This window comes from Anomaloglossus baeobatrachus, chromosome 1 (assembly GCF_048569485.1).
Source record: "Anomaloglossus baeobatrachus isolate aAnoBae1 chromosome 1, aAnoBae1.hap1, whole genome shotgun sequence".
Lineage (NCBI taxonomy): Eukaryota > Metazoa > Chordata > Amphibia > Anura > Aromobatidae > Anomaloglossus > Anomaloglossus baeobatrachus.
In genome coordinates, this window is record NC_134353.1 from 479,881,719 (window position 1) to 479,904,645 (window position 22,927).

General features: G+C 43.8%; 1 protein-coding gene across 1 annotated transcript in view; it reads left to right on the forward strand.

Moving 5' to 3' along the window:
* Positions 1-18,553, forward strand: part of LOC142308621 (uncharacterized) — a 32,187-nt gene extending 13,634 nt beyond the window's left edge. The window contains exons 2-3 of the mRNA XM_075347122.1: positions 17,234-17,644; positions 18,008-18,553. Coding sequence (XP_075203237.1) covers positions 17,234-17,644; positions 18,008-18,553 — 957 coding nt within the window. The remainder of the gene's footprint in view (positions 1-17,233; positions 17,645-18,007) is intronic.
* The last annotated feature ends 4,374 nt before the right edge of the window (positions 18,554-22,927 follow it).

The window sequence follows — 22,927 nt, forward strand, 5'->3', positions numbered from 1 at the left end:
CCGGGATATACTTTCAGCCCAGATTTAGCCAAATGCCGCAAAGTTGATCGGACGGCGCTTCATAGTACAGATGGACAATGACCCCAAGCATACAGCCAAAGCTACCCAGGAGTTCATGAGTGCAAAAAAGTGGAACATTCTGCAATGGCCAAGTCAATCACCAGATCTTAACCCAATTGAGCATGCATTTCACTTGCTCAAATCCAGACTTAAGACGGAAAGACCCACAAACAAGCAAGACCTGAAGGTTGCGGCTGTAAAGGCCTGGCAAAGCATTAAGAAGGAGGAAACCCCGCGTTTGGTGATGTCCATGGGTTCCAGACTTAAGGCAGTGATTGCCTCCAAAGGTTTCGCAACAAAATATTGAAAATAAAAATATTTTGTTTGGGTTTGGTTTATTTGTCCAATTACTTTTGACCTCCTAAAATGTGGAGTGTTTGTAAAGAAATGTGTACAATTCCTACAATTTCTATCAGATATTTTTGTTCAAACCTTCAAATTAAACGTTACAATCTGCACTTGAATTCTGTTGTAGAGGTTTCATTTCAAATCCAATGTGGTGGCATGCAGAGCCCAACTCGCGAAAATTATGTCACTGTCCAAATATTTCTGGACCTAACTGTATTGGCACAATCCACATGTCTTGTGTCTACATTTAAATGACCTGACAGATGGTAACCAATTTAAACTGCTATTATTGTTGTTTCTTTTTTGTTGCCATTGTATGTAAAGCGCTGTGGAATTAACAGCGCTATATAAATTAATAAATATTATTATATTTTTTTCTTATTGGTATGGTCACTCGGTGAGACCATACCACCCAGGGTAATGTTCCTCTTAGATACAAATTTAACCCCTTAGTTCAATATATGACTCAAAGTTTCATCAGTAATTAAGACTGGAAGGAACATTAATTATGCGATAATAGTAAGTACTAAATTTGGTTGAAAAAAATAATTGAGGAATTTTTCTGTGGACTACAATCATGGCTTTTTTTGTCCTCCAAATATTGTGTTCTGCTCTTCGGATCTGTTTTACGTTTAGCTTGATCAATCACATGTTGTGAATATCCGTTGGCTAGAAGCCGATCATCTATTATGTTGCATTCTCTCTCGTATAATCTCTGATCGGTGCAACACCTTTTGGCACAGACATATTCCCCCCCAGTAGGTATCTTATTGATTATGCGCCTAGGGTGACAACTTGTCGCATATAGGAGGGAATTTCCAGCAGAAGCTTTTTGGTACAGATTGCACACCACATCATTTGTACAGACATTTCCAATTAATGAAATATCCAAAAAAGATATCTCCTTTTCATAATACTGATGACTGAAAGCCAAATTGCAATTGCTACATACAGTATGTGCCCCCACACAGTTCCGTATATACAGTATGAGCCCCTAAATATTACCCTATATACAGTATGAGCCCCCATATAGCCTCCTTATATACAGTATGCCCAGTGGCGTAACTAGAGTTTGATGGGCCCTGATGCGAAATTTGGACCGGGGCCCCCCTCTACGTACCCCGACACTTAGGGTACGGGATAATGACACTGACACTCAGTGTACAGGATAATGACGCTGACACTTGGCTTTTACCCACAGCACCCAGGTTTCCCATGATCTGAAATCCCTCTATCAGCACCCAGCTTTGCTATGTTCTGATATCCATCTTGTCCTCGGCACCCAGCTTCCCCATGCTCTGCTACACATCTTACCCTCAGCACCCAGCTTTCCCATATCAGAGCATGGGAAAGCTGGGTGCTGAGAGAAGATGTACAGCAGAGCATGGGAAAGGTGGGTGCTGAGAGAAGATGTACAGCAGAGCATGGGAAAGCTGGGTGCTGAGAGAAGATGTACAGCAGAGCATGGGAAAGCTGGGTGCTGAGAGATGTACAGCAGAGCATGGGAAAGCTGGGTGCTGAGAGAAGATGTACAGCAGAGCATGGGGAAGGTGGGTGCTGAGAGATGTATAGCAGAGCATGGGAAAGCTGGGTGCTGAGGGAAAGAGCCTTTTCCCCTTCACCACAAAACATTACCATCCCCTGCTTGTATCTTTGTCCCCCTTGTATATAGTTTTCCAAATACTATAATGGCCCCCACATAGCCTTCCATATAGTATAAAGGGTCCCACATAACCCGTCATATATTAGAATGCACTCCCATAGTTCTCCATGTATTACAATGCATTTCCCATAGTTCTCGATGTATTATAATTCACCCCATAGTTCTCCATATTTTATACTGCACCACAGTCCTCCATGTTTTATAACCCCCATAGTCCATGTATAAGGTAGGCTCCATAGTCCTCCATGTATTATAATGCAGCCCCATAAATCATCATATTGTATTATGCAGCCCCATACTCTTCCATGTATAATGCACCCCTATATTCCATGTATAAGGTGTCCTTCATTTTGTATAATGCAGCTCCATAGACCTCCATGTATAATGCACCCCTAGTCCATGTATAAGGTGTCCTTCATGTTTATTATGCAGTCCCATAGACCACCATGTATCATGCAGCCAGCCCCCCCCCAGGGCCTCAATATGTCATGCAGCCAGCCCCCCCAGGGCCTCCATGTGTCATGCAGCCAGCCCCCCCCCCTGCCTCCATGTGTCATGCAGCCAGTACCCCCAGGTGTCATGCAGCCAGCCCCCCCCCTTTGGGCCTCCATGTGTCATGCAGCCAGTACCCCCAGGTGTCATGCAGCCAGCCCCCCCCCCTTTGGGCCTCCATGTGTCATGCAGCCAGTACCCCCAGGTGTCATGCAGCCAGCCCCCCCAGGGCCTCTGTGTCATGCAACCAGCCCCCCCAGGGCCTCCATGTGTCATGCAGCCAGGGTCTCCATGTGTCATGAAGCCAGCTCCACCAGGGTTTCCATGTGTCATGCAGCCAGCAAAATAAAAAAACAAGTACCTCTCTTCTCCTTCCGACCCCTAGGACCGCAGTAGTTATGCCCCTGCCCCCATATGTCACACCCCTGCTCCCCATACAGCCTGCACCCCCCATATCACACACACTACACCCTCATATGTCTCACACCCTGCTGCCTGTACCTCAACTTACCCCTCTCAAACACTCTGCACCCTTCACAACCTTCTGTCAAAGTCTGCAGCCCTCATCTGCCACTCACCCTGCACACCCCTCATGTCCTCTCTTTTTTCATTACGAGTCATATGTCCAAAATCGTTCAGGAATCAGTATCTTCTGCTTTCTCCCCGGCATCCTGTGTCTCCTCCCACACAGTCACATGGGCGTGACATCATCGCAGGTCCTGGAAGGATGGATTCCGTGTGCTCTGCAGGAGCACTTTTGCTCTGCCGCAGGTCAGAGAGCCCCTCTCACAGGCCGGCCCCCTGACGGTCGCGTAGTTGGCCACTACACAGCGGCACTACACATAGGGGCCCGGCAGCCGGCTCTGCAGAGCGGCTGCCGGGCCCCTTTAACCCTGCGGGCCCGGTCGCAGTGGCGACCTCTGCGACCGCGGTCGTTACGCCCCCGAGTATGCCCCACATATTCCCACTATATACAGCATGAGCCCAACAATGCCTCACTATATACATTATGAGACCCACACAGTCCCCCTATATACAGTATGAGTCACCACACAGTCCCTCTATATGCAGTATGAGCCTCCATATAGCCTCCTGGTATACAGTATGCCCCACATATTCCCCTTATATAGCATATGAGTCCCCACATATTTCCCCTATATACTTTATCAGACCCCACAACGCCTCCCTATACATGATATAAGCCCCCACATAGCCTCCCTGTATACAGTGTGTGTGTGAGTGTCCCAAAAGGTACTAAATAAATAGAAAGAACCCAAAAAAGGGGGAATATGTAAAAGGACAAAATCATAACAATTCAATAAAATGTTACATTTTATTAGATACATAAAACAACATGTACAAATAATCCCATCAAGTACAGACAAGTGATTAAAATTGGTGGGTGAGCAACTGTGGGAACCCCATAGATTAAGAGCGTAATTCACACATTGAATGAACCAATATACACTACTGACAAAAGTTAGGGATATCTGGCTTTCAGGTGACATTTCAGGATGATCCTAAAATGCACTCTGTTTCAGGTGAACTCAACGTGACCTTATTAGTGATGAGCGAGTATGCTTGTCACTACTCGGTACTCGCACGAGTATCACTGTACTCGGGCTACTCGGCGGGTACCGAGTAATTTTGCAATACTCGTGCTTTACTCGTGGTCTTCATCCCTGCATGTTGGCGCTCTTTTGAGAGCCAGCCCTCATGCAGGGATTGGCTGGCAGACCACTGCAATGCCACAGCCCTGTTAGTTGTGGAATTGCAGTGATTGGCCGGCCTGCACAGCGTGACCGAGCCTTTATACCGGCCGGCGCGCTGTGCTCTGTACACAGCCATCTCATATTCCCTGCTTTCCACGCCCACAGGCGCCTATGATTGGTTGCAGTGAGACACGCCCCCACGCTGAGTGACAGGTGTCACACTGCACCCAATCACAGCAGCCGGTGGGCGGGTCTATACTGTGTAGTAAAATAAATAAATAAATAATTAAAAAAAACGGCGTGCGGTCCCCCCCAATTTTAATACCAGCCAGATAAAGCCATACAGCTGAAGGCTGGTATTCTCAGGATGGGGAGCTCCACGTTATGGGGAGCCCCCCACCCTAACAATATCAGTCAGCAGCTGCCCAGAATTGCCGCATACATTATATGCGACAGTTCTGGGGCTGTACCCGGCTCTTCCCGATTTACCCTAGTGCGTTGGCAAATCGGGGTAATAAGGAGTTAATGGCAGCCCATAGCTGCCACTAAATCCTAGATTAATCATGTCAGGCGTCTCCCCGAGATTCCTTCCATGATTAATCTGTAAATTACAGTTAAAAAACACACACACCCGAAAAATCCTTTAATAGAAATAAAAAACACTAACAAAGTCCCTCATTACCAATTTATTAACCCCGACAAACCCTCCATGTCCGGCGTACTCCACGGACTCCGGCGTCGCGTCCAGCTCTGCTGCATGGAAGTGACAGGAGCTGCAGAAGACACCGCCGCTCCGGTCACCTCCACGCAGCTAATGAAGGGAATAGCGCGATCAGCTGCTGTCAGTCAGATAACTCCTGGCCACCGCTGGATCCAGCGGTGGCCGCGATTAACCTCAGTGACAGCAGCTGATCGCTATACTCACCTCAGTTGGTGCATGGAGCTGACTGGAGCGGCGGTGAGTAGCGCGATCAGCTGAGCTGTCACTGAGGTTACCCGCGGCCACCGCTGCATCCACCGCTGGATCCAGGTAACCTCAGTGACAGCTCAGCTGATCGCTATACTCATCTCATTAGCTGCGTGGAGGTGACCGGAGCGGTGGTGTATTCTGCAGCTCCTGTCACTTCCATGCAGCAGAGCTGGACGCGACGCCGGAGTCTGTGGAGTACGCCGGACATGGAGGGTTTATCGGGGTTAATAAATTGGTAATGAGGGACTTTGTTAGTGTTTTTTATTTCTAATAAAGGATTTTTCGGGTGTGTGTGTTTTTTAACTGTAATTTACAGATTAATCATGGAAGGAATCTCGGGGAGACGCCCGACATGATTAATCTAGGATTTAGTGGCAGCTATGGGCTGCCATTAACTCCTTATTACCCCGATTTGCCAACGCACCAGGGTAAATCGGGAAGAGCCGGGTACAGCCCCAGAACTGTCGCATCTAATGTATGCGGCAATTCTGGGCGGCTGCTGACTGATATTGTTAGGGTGGGGGGCTCCCCATAACGTGGAGCTCCCCATCCTGAGAATACCAGCCTTCAGCCGTATGGCTTTATCTGGCTGGTATTAAAATTGGGGGGGACCGCACGCCGTTTTTTTTAATTATTTAATTATTTATTTCACTGCACAGTATACACACACCGGCTGCTGTGATTGGGTGCAGTGAGACAGCTGTCACTCAGTGTGGGAGCGTGTCTCACTGTAACCAATCATAGGCGCCGAAAAGCAGGACAGCAGGGAATAGGAGATTGATTAATGAGCGGCCGGCTTTTTCAAAAGAGGAAAAGCCACCGGAGTTTGAACAGCTGTGCAGCGCCGCGGCAGTGATCGGGGAACGGTAAGTAAGAGAGAGGGGGGGAACTGACCGACAGACTGTGAGAGGGGGACAGACAAGACAGAGAGAGACAGACCGACGGACTGAGGGAGATAGAATAAAAAAAAAAAAATGACCGACATCGCTAGTAAAAAGCACAAAACGTGCGTTTTGGACATCGGAGTGCCACACAAGGTTTTCATGTAAAATCTTTCATGTATTAATCTCAAAAAGTAACATACACCAGCTCTATCTCACTATTGGGTATGTGCCCTTAACATTTCCGCCATGAAAATTCATTTTGGTGTCATTTTGGAAGGTTTTCTGGTGAGTCCGTAAAAATGGCGTAAAACTTGGACAAAATTGTTCACAGCTGTGACTTTTGAGTGATAAATGCTTCAAGGGGTCTTCCCCATGCTGATGCCATGTCATTTGAGCACTCTTCTGAGACTTTTGTGACATTTTTAGGGTTTCTACATGCTGCCGGGGGGTCATTTCACAAAAATACTCGGGTCTCCCATAGGATAACATTGGGCTCGGTGCTCGGGCCGAGTACACGAGTATCTTGGGAGGCTCGGCCCGAGCTTCGAGCACCCGAGCTTTTTAGTACTCGCTCATCACTAGACCTTATCTAAACTCTTGTATGCGTATGTCCAAAAGTTCAATGTTTCATCACTTTTTGCAAAACTTGCTGGAGCTTAATGACAAAATTTACAACAGGTGTTTGATCTATGAATCACCACAAAACATTGTGGGATTCAATTAGAATTGGTATTTAAACAGTCCTCCTCATTATACTGTTCACATTTTGACATCATGAGACCAAGACGACACCTAATAATTGATCAACCGTACCTCGCCTATTATGAGGCTTCAAGCAGGATGCTCTTAGATGAAAGTGGCCACTGAGCTTAGAGTGTCATCAGCAGGTGGCAACAGAGATACAAAGAGACTGAAAGAGTCACAGAAAGGCATAGAAGTGGATGTCATTTGGCCACACCCCACACTAATAACTGCTTCATTGTGAGCAATGCCCTTCTGAACTGGATCATGAATGCCACACAACTCCAGGCCAAAACATTCAAAATCATTTACATCAGTGTGGTCTGCATGCTAGACAACCTACAAGGGTACCTGAAACACCACTAGGCCAGGCACAGGCATCATCTATGCTGGATGATAGATCAGTGGGCCTCAGTGTTGTTCAGTAATGAAAGTGAATTCATGCTGAGCAGAAATGATGACCACCAACAATGTTGGAGACATCAAGGAGAGCACTATGCATTAACCACTGTTGTCACCAGACAAGCCTTTGGTGGTGGTGACATTACAGAATGGGTAGGTGTGTCTAGTCAATACAGAACTGCCCAACACTTTGTGAATATTACAGTGACAAGCCCCTACTACTTGAATAATATCATTAATCCAGTCATTATGCCTCTGCATGAACAATATCGGCCACATTTAATCTTCATAGATCACAATGCTCCAGATCATCAAGCTCCCATCATTAGGGAATGGCTTCTGGAGACTGGGGGACCTCAAATGGAATAGTCTGCGTTTTCTTCAGACCTGAATCCCAGAGAAAACCTATGGGATCAGTTAAGTTCCCATTTACAGGCTGTAACTCTGTACCTCAGAACCTCAATGACCTGAGGGCCACCCTTCAAGAAGAGTGGGACGCCATACCTCAGTAAACAATACCTTGACTTGTGAAGAGCAGGAGACATCATTGTCAAGCTGTAATTGATGCTCAAGGCCATATGATGAGTTATTGAGACATTTACATTTTTGGAGGGGATATACCCACCACTGAGGCTTTTGTTTAAATAAATTGTTTGAGATGAGGAAATCTCCATTTCTTCCTTCTACTTAAATGTCCTACTTTCATGCTAAATATCACTGTGGTGTAAACTTTTCACGTTTTCCATAAATTGCATCCTAAACCAAATATACCTAACTTTTTGTGAGTAGTGTATACATTAGAAGTAAGTTTGAATAAATATTCATTAACAGATAAATACATATTCATGCGATAGCATCTTATGTAAAGATACTGATATAACCTACAAGAGGATAAATAGTAATAAGTTAAGGTAAAAGAAAATACCAAGCTCACTAACTAAACACCAGATTGGTGGATTAGCTCAAATTTCCTTTTCCTTAACTAATTAATATTTATCCTCGTGTGGGTTATATCAGTATCTTTACATAAAACACTATTGCACAAGCCCAGTGGGAGTGGTACCCGAATCTGTCCCCTGAACCTCTGCCTCCTACCTGGTAAAAGGTTTCTTCCCACAAGAGGCGATCGAGGGGCCCTAGGAAAGACGGCTGCACCTGAGATGAAGATGGTTTAGTATTGTGTCTAAATTGCTTAACTGGTCTTTATTCCCAGCAGGTTTCAGTATATGCCATAGGGTGTTGGATCAATGAAGTCATTTTTCTACTACCCCCTTTGTTTCCGAATGTTTATATAGTGCTCAGAGAGGCGGGCCAAAACCGCTCAACATTAATGGTTCTTAGAAGGCTTGACGCGTTCCCAATACAGGAGTTGTTTAAATACTGAAATAGTGCCAATTGTGGAGTGAGAAGGGAAACGGTGTTCACAACTCCTGTACTTGGTGCATGGATAAACTGATTTATCTTATGGTATATATAATGTTATTAACCATGTCTATGTTATCAAGTTATGTTCAAAGATGTTGTATTCAATCCCCCAAACTTACCCTTTCCAGAGTCCAAATTCGTAACCTAACCTCAGTGAAGTTTATGATATCAAGTAATATCCTGTACACCACAGATCCTTTAATACTAACCAAGTCATACACAGGGTCAGTTTTAAAAGCCCAATATGGTTAATATATTTTCACTTAATGTCAAGGGCTTGAATTCAGTAACTAAGAGACGGCTGATACTTCAAGAACTACGCAACGAGAGGGCGGATATGGTCTTCTTTCAGGAAACACATTTCACTGCATCTGGGTCATTCAATTTCATACAACATTTATATCCACAATTGTTTTCAGCCATATCACCGACTAAAAAAGCGGGAGTGGCAATACTGATTTCTCGTCTATGTCCCCTTCAGATCCTTGACTCAAAGATTGACCCTTTGGGCCAATATGTCATACTCATGGGAAACCTGATGGGGACACAGATCATGCTATGTAACCTATATGCCCCCAATGTGAATCAAAATCAGTTTATTTCATCTGTTCTTTCCCGCCTACCTACAGATTGGGGATCTGCGCAGATAATAGGAGGAGACTTCAATATGTTTTTTTCGGAGTCCATGGACAAGATGCTCTCAACGAAGAATACCTCCAGCTTCCGGAAAGATAAGCATCTCTCCATGAATTTCCAAAAAGTAATCCGTAAGCATTTACTATATGACCTTTGGAGAATAGATAACCTATCGGCACGAAAATATACTTTCTACTCCCACCCCCACCAAAAACATAGCTAAATAGATTACTTCTTTGGTAACCTAGTAACGTTGAGGACCCTGGGGCAGACCAACGTGGGAAACATTTCATGTTCAAACCACACCCCTATCTCTGTAGAATTAAAGTTAGAAGCTAAACCACCCAGAGTGACACACTGGTGCCTTAACAAGCTTTTGTTGACATATAAAATCACGTAGGAAAAGTTAAGGGAGGTCCTTCAAAATTATTTCACTGAAAATAGTCCCTCATCTCCCTCCCTCCCCATTTTGTGGGAATCCCATAAATCAGTATTGAGGATAAGGAGTAGATGCGAGAGTAAATTGAAAAAAGCAGAGTCACGCTTATTAATCCATCCTTCTAAGGCCCGACTAAAAGAAGTCATAGACCTTAGAGCCCAATTAACCCCTTCACGACCGGCCGATTTTTCACTTTCCGTTTTTTTTTTCGCCATTCTTATTCTGAGACACGTAACTTTTTTATTTTTCAGTCAATATGGTCATGTGAGGGCTAATTTTTTGCGGAACGAGCTGTACTTTTAAATGAAACCATCAGTTTTACCATATAGTGTACTAGAAAACGGCAAAAAAATTCCAAATGCTGAAAAATTGCAAAAAAAGTGCGATAGCACTATGGTTTTTGAGATATTTTATTCACTGTGTTAACTATATGGTAAAACTGATGTGTGGGTGTGATGCCTCAGGTCAGTGCGAGTTCGTAGACACCAAACATGTATAGATTTACTTTTATATAAGGGGTTAAAAAAAAATCGTAAGTTTGTCCGAAAAAAAGTGGCGCACATTTTACGCCATATTCCGTGACCCGTAGTGTTCTCATTTTTGGGGATCTATGGCTCCATGACTGCTTATTTTTTGCGTCTCGAGCTGACGTTTTTAACGGTAACATTTTTGCGCAGATGCTACATTTTGATCGCCTCTTATTGCATTTTACGCAAAAGTTGTGGCGACAAAAAAACATCGTTTTGGCGTTTGGAATTTTTTTGCCGCTACGCCGTATACTGATCAGATTAATTGATTTTATATTTTGATAGATCGGGCGTTTCTGAACGCGGCGATACCAAATGTGTGTATATTTTTTTTTTTTAACCCTTTAATTTTCAATGGGGCGAATGGGGGGTGATTTGAACTTTTAGGTTTTTTTGTTTTTTTTAATTTTTTAAAACTTTTTTTTTAACTTTTTATTTTTATTTTACTAGTCCCCCTAGGGGGCTATTGCGATCAGCATTCCGATCGCTCTGCAGTATCTGCTGATCACAGCTACAAGGCTGTAAACAGCAGATACGCTCTCTTTCTCTTTTGCTGTGCAGCGGGCACAGCGAAAGTGAAAGCAAGTCAGGTGTAGTACAGGAGTCATCACATGACCCTGTGCTACCATGACAACTATCGGGAGTCACATGATCGCGTCACGTGACTTCCGGTATCGGGCGGTAAGGAAATGTTTACCGCGATCGCGCTTATAATGGCGCTGTGACATATTGACAGCGCCATATAAGGGGTTAAACGGCACGAGCAGGTAACCATTCTGCTCGTGCCTAGCAGGCACACATCTCAGCTGTGAAAATCAGCTGAGATGTGCGCCGATCGCAGCATGATGCTGCCGGCAGACCGCGGGCAGTAACATTATGACCGCTAGGACGTAATTTTACTGCCCGCGGTTGTTAAGGGGTTAAAAACATTAGCTCATGGTGAAGTGGAAAAGCTTATTAAGTACTCCCGTCAGCGGTACTAAGAATATTGCAATAAGGCACATACATTACTAGCCAGAAAACTAAAAGACCAGGCCTTTAATAACTCACCATTTGGCATTAAAGACACATCAGGGACTATACACTACGACCCTACAAAAATAGCACAATACTTTCATAACTATTATTCCACACTCTACTCTGCCATCTTCCACAATTATCTGAGGAAGCTCTATTGGACCTAAATCGAAAAATAACCAAAGAGGTAGATTTAATTATTAATAACCTCCCGTCACACAAAGCTCCGGGTCCATATGGCTTCCCCTATTTATATTATAAAACCTATGTAGAGACGCTATCCCCTCACCTTGTATCACTATTCAACAATTTCGTGAGTGGGGAGGAGATTCCTGACTCGTTCCTCCACTCTTATATTACGATAATACCGAAGGAAGGTAAGGACCCCATGGAATGTGCCAGCTATCACCCTACTAGCCTTCTTAATTCTGATTTCAAAATATTTACAAAGAGTTTAGTTGAGAGATTGAGTGTCTGGCTCCCACAACTGGTCCATAAAGACCAAATGGGTTTTGTACGATATAGACAGGCAGGTGATAACACTAGACGTTTGATGAATTTGGTGGAGGTAGTTGACAGAAGGGGAGTGGAGGCGGTCCTACTGGGTCTGGCACTGAGAAAGCCTTCAACCGCTTAAATTGGTCGTTCATGTTTCAAACACTGGGCAATTTTAGATTTTCAGGTCCTTTTATTACAGGTGCTAAAAGGCCTTTATTCGCGTCCGACTGCAGTAGGTAGGTTGCCCCATGCCTACTCGGGAAACCTCCTGTAATGCTGCCAACGGGGGGGAGCCAGAGCTCTGCAGCAGACAACACTACACAGAGCAATGAGAACCAGGAAGTGAGTTCACAGCGTTCTCATACACTACCTCAAAGCACAGCTGAGAAGCAGAGCTGCAGAGCATGCAAGGAATAGTCACACAGGCTGGGTCAAACACCGTACGGGCAGAAGCAGGACCGAAGGAACGAGCAAAAGCGGAGTCAAAGTCAGGCCAAGGTCAGTACCGGAGGAAGCAACCGAGTGGGGAAATAGGAGAGGGGACAGAGGACAGGAGGGACGACCAGGGGACAGAACACAGACAAGGGCACGGGGGCACAGGTACAGACAGATCAGGATATCACTCACAGGACCAGCAATCACAGGCAAAGCAGAGCTAAGCTTATAGCCGGCGCTCGTTCACTGGAAGTGTCAGCTTTTAAGGCATCCAGGGGCCGGAAGTGAGGCCCGAGAGAAGGCTCCGCCCCCTAGCCATGTGGATAGGGAGGCGAATCATGACACCTCCTTATTAGAAATGGGACGAGGCATGCCCACTCTCCCCATTATTATATGTCTTGTGTGTAGAGCGCCTGGCTATACAAATAAGGGAGTATCCTAATATACAAGGAATACAAATCAGAACTAAAATTTTTAAAGTCACGTTGTTTGCAGACAATGTGATGTTGTCCCTGACCGCTCCATGGGTGTCACTACCGAACCTCCACCAGACACTGGACAATTATGCCAGAGTGTCTGGATACAAATTAAATACGATTAAAATTGAGGTGCTACCCCTAAACATTCCAGACTCGAAACTCTAAAGTCTAAAACAAACATTTAAATACATTTGGCGCTCTACTTCTATACGCTACGTAGGAGTGCAGATTACTTCCAAATATAAATCACTATTTCATGCAAACGCATGCATGCACGGATGCATCGCTCATCAGTGAATGCCCTTTATAAGGAGAATCAAATTAAGATAGTTATGTCCTGGTACCATACCCCGGAACTACTGCATAAATTTAATCCTACTAACTATCCCAGATACTTGCTGGTGGTGTGGGTACCCAGGGGCCTCCCTATTCCATATTTTTTGAACCTGCCCAAACATAAAAGGGTACTGGAAAGAAGTGGAGTCATTGGTAGGGACAGTCCTATCTTCTGCAATTCCCTTAGACCCAGCAACTTACCTATTAAACATATTTCCTCAGAGTGTGACTAAATATAAAATAAAATGTCTATTACATATGCTCACGGCTGCTAAATGTCTTATCTCTTTATCATGGAAAAAGGTAGCACCTCCCTCTAAAGAGGATCTATATGCGCGTATCAAAGATGTACATACAATGGAACAAATGACGGCCTCACTTCATAATACCATTGCTGCTTTCTTACAGGTTTGGGACGATTGGGATGCTTTTGTATTGGCTTTCCAATTGTAGGGTCTGTGGTGCAGATAATCTTCATATGTGATAGAGGTATTTGTAGGCTTCATGTATTTTAGATGGTTACACAACGTGGACTACCTAATTGTATTTGGACTCTTATCCCCCCACATTTACCCACCTATTCCTGGGTTTGTTTTTTATTTTTTCTCTTGTGCCTTCAGAAACACTGATAACTTTATGTGAATGTTTATGTAAACGCATATGTAAAACATATATGGATATGTAATATGATTTGTTCTTTTTCTAATCAAAGTCAATAAAATATAAAGTCGGTTTAAAAAAACACTATTGCACAGTAGTAGTAAGTAGTAAGTAGCAACATCATGCGTCTACTGTCTTTGTCTCACATGCTGAATGGTGGAAGAAGGAGTGGGCGGTTCCATCCTCGACAATTATGTTCACTTCTATCTGCATCCTGGTGACATTGCAATGTCTGGCGGAGGAAGGGAGCCGCAAGGTGTAGTCCGTGGTCCATTGTTTTCAGCTACTCAGTTGTCTTTTTCCGCGGGCCTGAATGGAATAGCCAGAAGGCCATATGTGGCTCACAGGCTGCAGAGTGTTGGAAGGTGTTTTTTTTTTTTTTTTTAAACTGTCTGTGGTCATACCAGGATGGGGGACATGCCAGGACGGGGGACATGCCAGGATGGGGAACATGCTAGGATGAGGGACATTTACCAGACTGGGGAACATTTTCCAGGATGGGGGACAATTACCAGGATGGGGGACATTTACCAGGAAGGGGCCATGATAGGGACAATTATACCAGAATGTAGGAAATCTATATCAGGATGGGGGACATATTTACCAGTAAGTGACTCAGGAAGGGGGACGTTAGTACAGGATGGGGGACATTACTACATAATGAAAGGGGAAGGGAGCAAATCACATGTCTTACTCTTTATGGGATTTAGAGATATTCACACTTTGAAATGTAGATGTGGATTTCAGGGTGGAATCTGATTGCATTCCATGCTAAAATCTATCTATCTATCAATCTATCAATCTAATATTCTGCATTTTTTTCCATAAAGATCAATCCAACTACTGTGTCTAGAAAGGGCAGTGAGAGTGGGTCAGCTTCAATGTGTGGTAAGCTTGATGCCCCCTGCTGCAGAGAAGACTGCAAAGGTAAATTTAAAAGCAGTTAATTGTTTACATAATAGAATTGGTTAAATTGTCATATTGGCACTCTGCAAAAAAAATTGGGTTTGGGTTGCACTTTGGGCAAAGGTTCACCATCACTGCACTATCATCATTCTCCCGCTGTGTCTGTGGCACTCTGGCATGTCAGCACAGCGTAGCACGATCATGTCACTACTGCGCACTGCTGTGCTGAGATGTTCAGAGAACGATAGAACAGTTGACATGCTGAGGAGACCAGAACAGCGGGGGGAACGAGGAGAAGTGAGTATTTATGTATTTAATCACGGTGGCCAGACGACTATGGGGGTTGCATAAAAGTATATGGAGGTGTATAATATTATATGGAGGAATATGGGTGCTGCATTATGCTATATGGATAACTATAAGGGGTGCATAATACTTTATGTAGGAATATGGGGGATGCATAATACTATGTGGAGAAACATGGGGTTGGCATAATACTATATGGAGGAATATGGGGTCTGCATAATACTATATGGAAGAATATGGCTGCATTACAATACATGTAGGACTATGATGAGTGCATTAAACTATATTAAGGGCTATGGGGTGCATTATACAATATGAAAGACTATGGGGGATGCATTATAATATATGGAGGATTATGAAGTGCATTAGACGATATGGAGTACCATGTGGAGCCCATTATACTTTATGGAGGACTATGGGGGAGCACATTATACTATATGGAGACTATGTAGGGCCCATTACTCTATGGTGGACTATGTATCTCCCATTATGCTATATAGAAGGCTTTGCAGGGCCAATTATATTATTTGGAGGGCTATAAGGGAACCTTTATACTTTACCTACAGTTATTAGAGGGCCATTATACTGTATGCTAGCATATATACAGTGTGAAGGTTTGTGTGGGGGGTCTATCATACTGTATGGGGGCCAATCTACTGTGTGGAGGGCTGTGTGAGGGGCCATTATACTATTTGATGGTTTAGTAGGGGCCATTACACTATATGTAGGCCTATTATACTGCATAAAAGGCTGTGTGGGGGTCACAGTTGGGAATCTTACTGTGTCGGGGGTCACCGTTTATTGCCAGGGTAGTTGAAGGGGAGCACAGTAGGGTCATCATACTGTGCATGTGGATGATACTGTGGAGGAATTTATTGTGGGGGATCATGCAATGTTCGTGGGACCCTTTTTGTTTCCATCATACTTTATGGCTGCAATGAAAGGGGAATCTAGGGGTTTCAATAGGAGGAAAATTACTTTGTAATAAAGGCTGTAAAGTTGTGAAGTATGCCCTTCTGTGACTCAGCCGAATATTTATTTATTTTTCTTTTGAGGGGGACCCAATTAGAAATTCTGCTGTGGGACCCCATCATGTCTATGTACACCTCTGCCCAGGGGCCCTTTTCTCTCTTTCTCTGTCTGTTTCTGATGCAGCCAACAGGAATCTCTTCTGACCTATCTGAGTGCGACTTTGTTCTCTATATGAGAGAGCTACTGACAGAATCCTCTGGGAGTAGATTATGCCATAGAGAAAAAAAGGATTAATGAACATTTTGGTTTAGGCCCCCATACACATTAGACTAATGTCGGCTGAATCCACCAATATCAACAGGTTCAGTAGAATGATAGTCGAGAGAGATGTCGATTGCACATGCCTGATTTTGGATTGCCAATCTCATTATTCTCCCTGAGATAATAGATCATAGAGAATTTATCTGAGATAGAGTGTGTGGGAAATTCAGCTGAGATGGTTGTTGCCTGAAGCATCTCTTGGCTGACAGCCATCTAATGTGTATGCGTATGTAGCCTTAAGCGAGCTTTGCACGCTGCGATCTTGTTAGTGATCTCGTTAACGATCAGACACGCCCAGGTCATTGGTACGATTTACCAAGATCGCTGACTGGCCATTCTAATGTCGTTATATTGCGGTAACACAGAACGATCTCGAACAACCTCACAAATGACACAACATCGTGCAACGATCTAATGCAGGTCCAAGGTGGTCATGTGGACAGCGTCACACAACATTCCTCCCAACGATGCCGTCAACGACAGAGGCGTACTTCCCTAGTATACACCCTGGTGTGTGTTTGCCTCGCCCTCTTTACGCCCCTACTGCCATACTGTCATTGCCGTCTCCGCAATTCTCATTCATGATTGGTCGTCATAGAGATTTAAGTGCGCAGATGCGTGTTCCCGTGTGATGCAACCCACCACCCCTCCACAAGCGTATTTTTCGCACGTGTGTCGGTGTGTCTTTGTTGCATTCAGACCACTCATCTGCCGTTGTTCAAGGTAGGTTTTTTTGTTTAAAAATTTTTTCATGCAGTTTTTTTCCTTTTTTGTGGCTGGCTGATGTTTGTAATTACATGTTAACCTACTCCAATTTATCTTCAATGTGTTTCAAATGATCTTGTTTATAAAATAATATTTAGGTTCAAACTTTTATCATATAAGCTAATGTTGTATTGATTTATTATGATAAAATCTCTGACCAACCAACATTTTTTTTTTTTTTGGGTGTTCCATCCATTGATATATATATATTTTTTTTGTTTTGTTTTAAATTTCCACAGATGACAAACCCAAATGAACCCTTCATAAGAGAATTTATTGAGGTGTACAAATCCCTGCCCTGTTTGTGGCGAATAAAGTCCACAGAATATAGCAACCGTAACCTTAAAAAAGATGCATATGCTCAGCTGGTTGCTGTATTTGATAGGCATCATCCCTCAGTCAAAGGTAATGAGGATATTGTACGGAAAAAGCTGCAAGCCTTAAGAACTGTTTTCAGGAAAGAATTAAACAAAGTGGATGAGTCAAAGAGGTCTGGGGCAGGCACGGGGGATGTGTATGTTCCTCGGCTCTGGTATTTTGATCTACTGTCATTTACCAGAGACCAGGAACTCCCCCGTCCTTCTACCAGCAAGATGTCCCTGCAGGAGGAGGACCTAGTAGAAAATTCCACCAAGCCCTTGGTTGAGGATGTAAGTATGTTATGTGTTTTACAGCATAATTGTTATTGTTATCTATTCATAATAATTTATTTTGGGTTGTCAGTAGCAACCCTCATGTGCACCATGTTTTGGTTTTATAATGTGTCCAATGATGGGATGCCATTCAATACCATTTATGTACAAAGCTAATGTGTTGGAATTGTTAAATCCAGCTTGTGACACACTCAATATATTTCAATATAATATTTTAATCTTGTTTTTAATATAAGGTTTTGTACAAATCTACATGTTCATGTTGCACCATACATCCCTATCCAACACATTGATGTATTGTCACATTGCATGTTTTGCCTTGTTTGTGTTATAGTCCTCAAAATGTTCCCTATTTTTCAGCAGTCCCAGGCCCCAAGTCAGGAAAGCCTTTCTGAGGCAGGGCCCAGTGAGCCAGAAAATACACTGAATCTGGAGGTAGAACAGGATGAAGCTGGCCCTTCCACTGTGCCAATGCATTTGCATGCAACCAGAAAAAGGAAACCACAAATCACCACAGCAATAACAGAATTGATTGGATTGGCCTACACAATTATGGAGAAACACAATTGTCCACCCATTAGTGGCCTTGCTCACTTCATGGATGATGAACTTAATGCAATGGCGCTAACTCAAAGAAACCATGCCCAACATATCATCATCGATGTTCTGAGGGCAGGAAGAGCTGACCTCCTAAATAGTTCTTCATGTTTTTCAGTAGGTGAGCCAGATGTTGTTCCCTCTGGCTCACAACCAGCCATAACTCCCCCCTCAACACATGTTCCAATTCCTGAGCCAATCCATACCCGTTTACGGTGTGGAAAAACAATTAGAAAGGCCAGAGGACGTGGATGTAGGCAGCAAGTGTCTGTAACATCCCCTAATTCTCCGGAATCACCTAATGTTTAGGTTTGGTTTTTTTTGTTACATATGTAGATTGTTTGACAACAATTTTGTTGTTTAAGTTACCAAAATATGTTATTCCAAATCACAATATGTTACTGTGAATAAACATGTTTATTGTGGATTCAAAATGGAGACCGTGTCTGAATACTTTTTTAACTTCATTTCTAAATGGTCATATGTACATGTCACATTATGTGTATACACACGCTGCCGTTTGGGAGTACTTTTTGCTTACCTAATATTAACATACTATGGCTGGGTGCCTTAATAGAGAAGTATTGGTTTTTATTTCCCTGTCACTATCCCTTTCTTTAAATTTAAATTTCACTCCCCGTCACATCCCTCTTGTGCCCACACACAGTTTTGGGTTAAATTATTAATAAAAAAAAACTCTACTCCACACAAAGTATAATTTTTATATTTATAAATTTCTTAGCAAACAGTGGCAAAACCATACATTTGTATGGTTGCTGACATATATCTTAACTTTTGCCGTAAATGTTTTGATAAATGTTTACATAATAAAACAGTTTTAAAAAATATTTAAATTTAGTCATAACTTTTATAAAACCACAACATATCAATTATTTTTTTTTTAATCCAATCAATTTTTATTGTAGGAAGTTACATTACAAAAAGGAGAAATTCAGGTATCATTGGCAATAATACACAAAGAGGACAACGCTGTAACATGTGGTAGTATCCTCTTTGATTATGATTCACATTTCCTGTCACACCACCAACAATCATGTCTGATGCAAGTTGCAACTTTTTTAGGTTAATCAATACCCAATACGTATAGAGTCAACCTACCAATTTACTCTTTAATCCTCAAAATGAGGGATCCAAACAACCAGAACCAGAGAGTAAGAAAGGAAGATAAGAAAAGGGAGGGGAGAGAGAGGTAGGGGAGATGGGGAGAACCATGGATGGTTGCAAGTTGCAAGGAAGCAACCGGGGAGGGGGAGGGGGGAGGGAGGGAATTGGATGGCATTTCGGGGTAGCCCGAGCAGTAACAACAACAGAGATTTAAACACCTTGAATATTGACATGTGGTATGGGTGAACTCCCTGCGTAACACACTCTTTGACCCTATTTGACCCGTTTTTAATTATCAACAGTTTGCCCTGGAAACAGATGCCTGACAGGGGATGCATATATAGAGTTTAGCCACGTGTTCCAAATCTGAAGTATTTTGTTTTTGGCGCGGATGGAGTGAGCCAGACAGAACTCGTATTGGCATTGGAGATTAATTCGGTTATATAGTTCAACTAATGTAGGCGTCTTTGGGGATTTCCAGTAACATATCAATTATTAACAACATTTTTTTAGATTTAGAAATTACTGGTGGACAAAAATATTTCCCTCCAGGAACCTCCAGACAACAGACTCATGTGATAGGGCAACAGCCCTCAGCCTCCTTGCTGATGCCCACACATCCCACATTGTGGTGTTTCCTGTGGATGAAATGGGATGTTAGTTATTTGTTAACTGATATCAAACGGATAGACACAATGGATTTACATTAAATTTACAATGACCTTTATGTTGTGGCGGGCCTGGCCCTCATCGCCAGAGGATGATGAGCTAATCTCCCATCCTGCTTCTGCGGCTCCATAAACTAGGAAGATACAAACACAGCCACATGTTAATGTTAGATATAAACCATGGCCAAACAATGTGACAATGAAGAACTTCACTGAAAAGGTACTCTGCCCACAACTCCCCAACAGGAGAGCCTACTCCTATCTCCTGTAGAGAGTCTGGCGATGAATGGTGTGACAAGGCGGCTGGTGTAGCGGTGTCAGTTGAGGAAGGGGAGGCACACAAGGACACAGGAGGGGTGGCCGCAGGGGATGTTGAGTTTGTTGATGAAGGGGTCCGGATGCGAGGCGGTGTGACTGCCGGCGATGGTGAGGCTGGAGGTGAAGGGCTAACATCCTGATGCTCTCATTGTTGGTTGGTTGGATCTATTGTTGGAAGACAAGACAATACATCTATGAGGGTTACATCAAAGTCCACAATCTCATGTTATTATAAACTGGAGCTGGAGCATATGTTGGTGATTCTCTCTGCAGATCGATAGCGCAGGTCTGCCTACTTTTTCCGGACCTGACGACTTGTCCGGATCAGAGCAAAATTTCTTGCCATGCCTCTGCGGATCCTGCGTAACACCGCCCTTTTGTGGGCCATGGGGCACTCATGCTCCAGATCAAGATTATCCATACGTTTAATCAGGTAGGTGGCCTCGCCCTCACCCCATACCGAAGCTCTGCAGCGGCATGCCATCTTAGTTCACTATATTTCGGCAATCAAACGTTCTTGTCTGCCCATGCCAACGCTGTGTAATGCGTAATGACGTCGTAAGGCCTTTCATTCTAAATGTGTTGCATCCCATATTTGACGCCAATGCGACTTTAAAAAAAACACATAAAAATAACCTACGGGACACACGGTGTCTGAGTTACACGGCGAGAATGGCTGAGGCAAAAAAAAACTATTAATATATAGCATGATGACCATGCGATTATAAAGTGACGTATGAGAGATGATGCACATACACAGTGATAATTTTTGTAGGAATGATAATGTATCCAGATTTTTCACGTTGGTTTCTCAAACATGGTTGACCCTCATACCAAGTCATGTTTTTATAGTTTGATTGAATCCTTAATTTATTATTACGACGAGTAATGTAACATCAACAGGGCCGGATTAAGGTTGGTGGGGGCCCCTGGGCAGAAAATCTGGTGGGGGCCCCATAAACGTTAACATTTTTAGCCATAACAGTAGAGCGCGAACTGTAGCATTTAGATATAAATTTAATGAACATTTATCTTCTCCTGTTCTGCCACATTCAGATTTACAGTACTACAATACAGATACAGTCCAGGATCACTCACAGCCGTCCCTTATACACACAGTACAATACAGATACAGTCCAGGATCACTCACAGCCGTCACTTATACACACAGTACAATACAGACACAGTCCAGGATCACTCACAGCCGTCACTTATACACAGAAAGTAGAGTTACTCACATATTTTTTTATTCATCCCAATGTTAAGGCAGCCAGGGCCGGCTCCAGGTTTTTGTGGTCCCCGGTTGAGTCTTAGTGGGCCCCATCCACACATAGACACACACAAACACATACAGGCATACGTACATATACATATTTGAAGACAAATTCACAAAAATACATTTAAACAGACAAATATATGCACAGTCATATACACTGACATACATGCAGACACAGACGCATTACAGGTGTTAATATGGAGAAGTCACAAGCAGCATCACTCACCTCCCCCGCTTGTTTCCGTCCAGCTCCTCCAGGACATGTGGCTGTGTTGCATGATGGCCATCACTAACAGACATGACTGCACACCATGCACACTGACACAGCACTGCTGTATATACATCACAGGAGGGGCTAGGGCCTACAATATATACATTACAGGAGGGGCAGGGGGCATAGACGTTACTGGGGGGGGCATAGATGTTGCTGGAGTGGCAAACAGCTCTGGTGGCGTACACATTACTGGGATGGGTGGCTTAGCGCTCTGGGGTGCCGCACAGACTGCTCTGATTCATATATACACACACACAGCTCTGCTTCACACACACACACACAGCTCTGCTACACACACACACACAGCTCTGCTTCACACACACACAGCTCTGCTTCACACACACAGCTCTGCTTCACACACACAGCTGCTTCACACACACAGCTCTGCTTCACACACACAGCTCTGCTTCACACACACAGCTCTGCTTCACACACACAGCTCTGCTTCACACACACACACACACAGCTCTGCTTCACACACACACACACACACACACACACAGCTCTGCTTCTCACACACACAGCTGCTTCACACACACAGCTTTGCTTCACACACACACACACACAGCTCTGCTACACACACACAGCTCTGCTTCACACACACACACAGCTCTGCTTCTCACACACACACAGCTCTGCTTCACACACACACACAGCTCTGCTTCACACACACACACAGCTCTGCTTCACACACACACAGTTCTGCTTCACACACAGCTCTGCTTCACACCACACATCTTTCTTCAGCTCTGCTTCACACACACAGCTCTGCTTCACACACACACAGCTCTGCTTCACACTACACATCTTTCTTCAGCTCTGCTTCACACACACACAGCTCTGCTTCACACACAGCTCTGCTTCACACACACAGCTCTGCTTCACACACACACAGCTCTGCTTCACACACACACACACACACAGCTCTGCTACACACACACACACAGCTCTGCTTCACACACACAGCTCTGCTTCACACACACAGCTCTGCTTCACACACACACAGCTCTGCTTCACACACA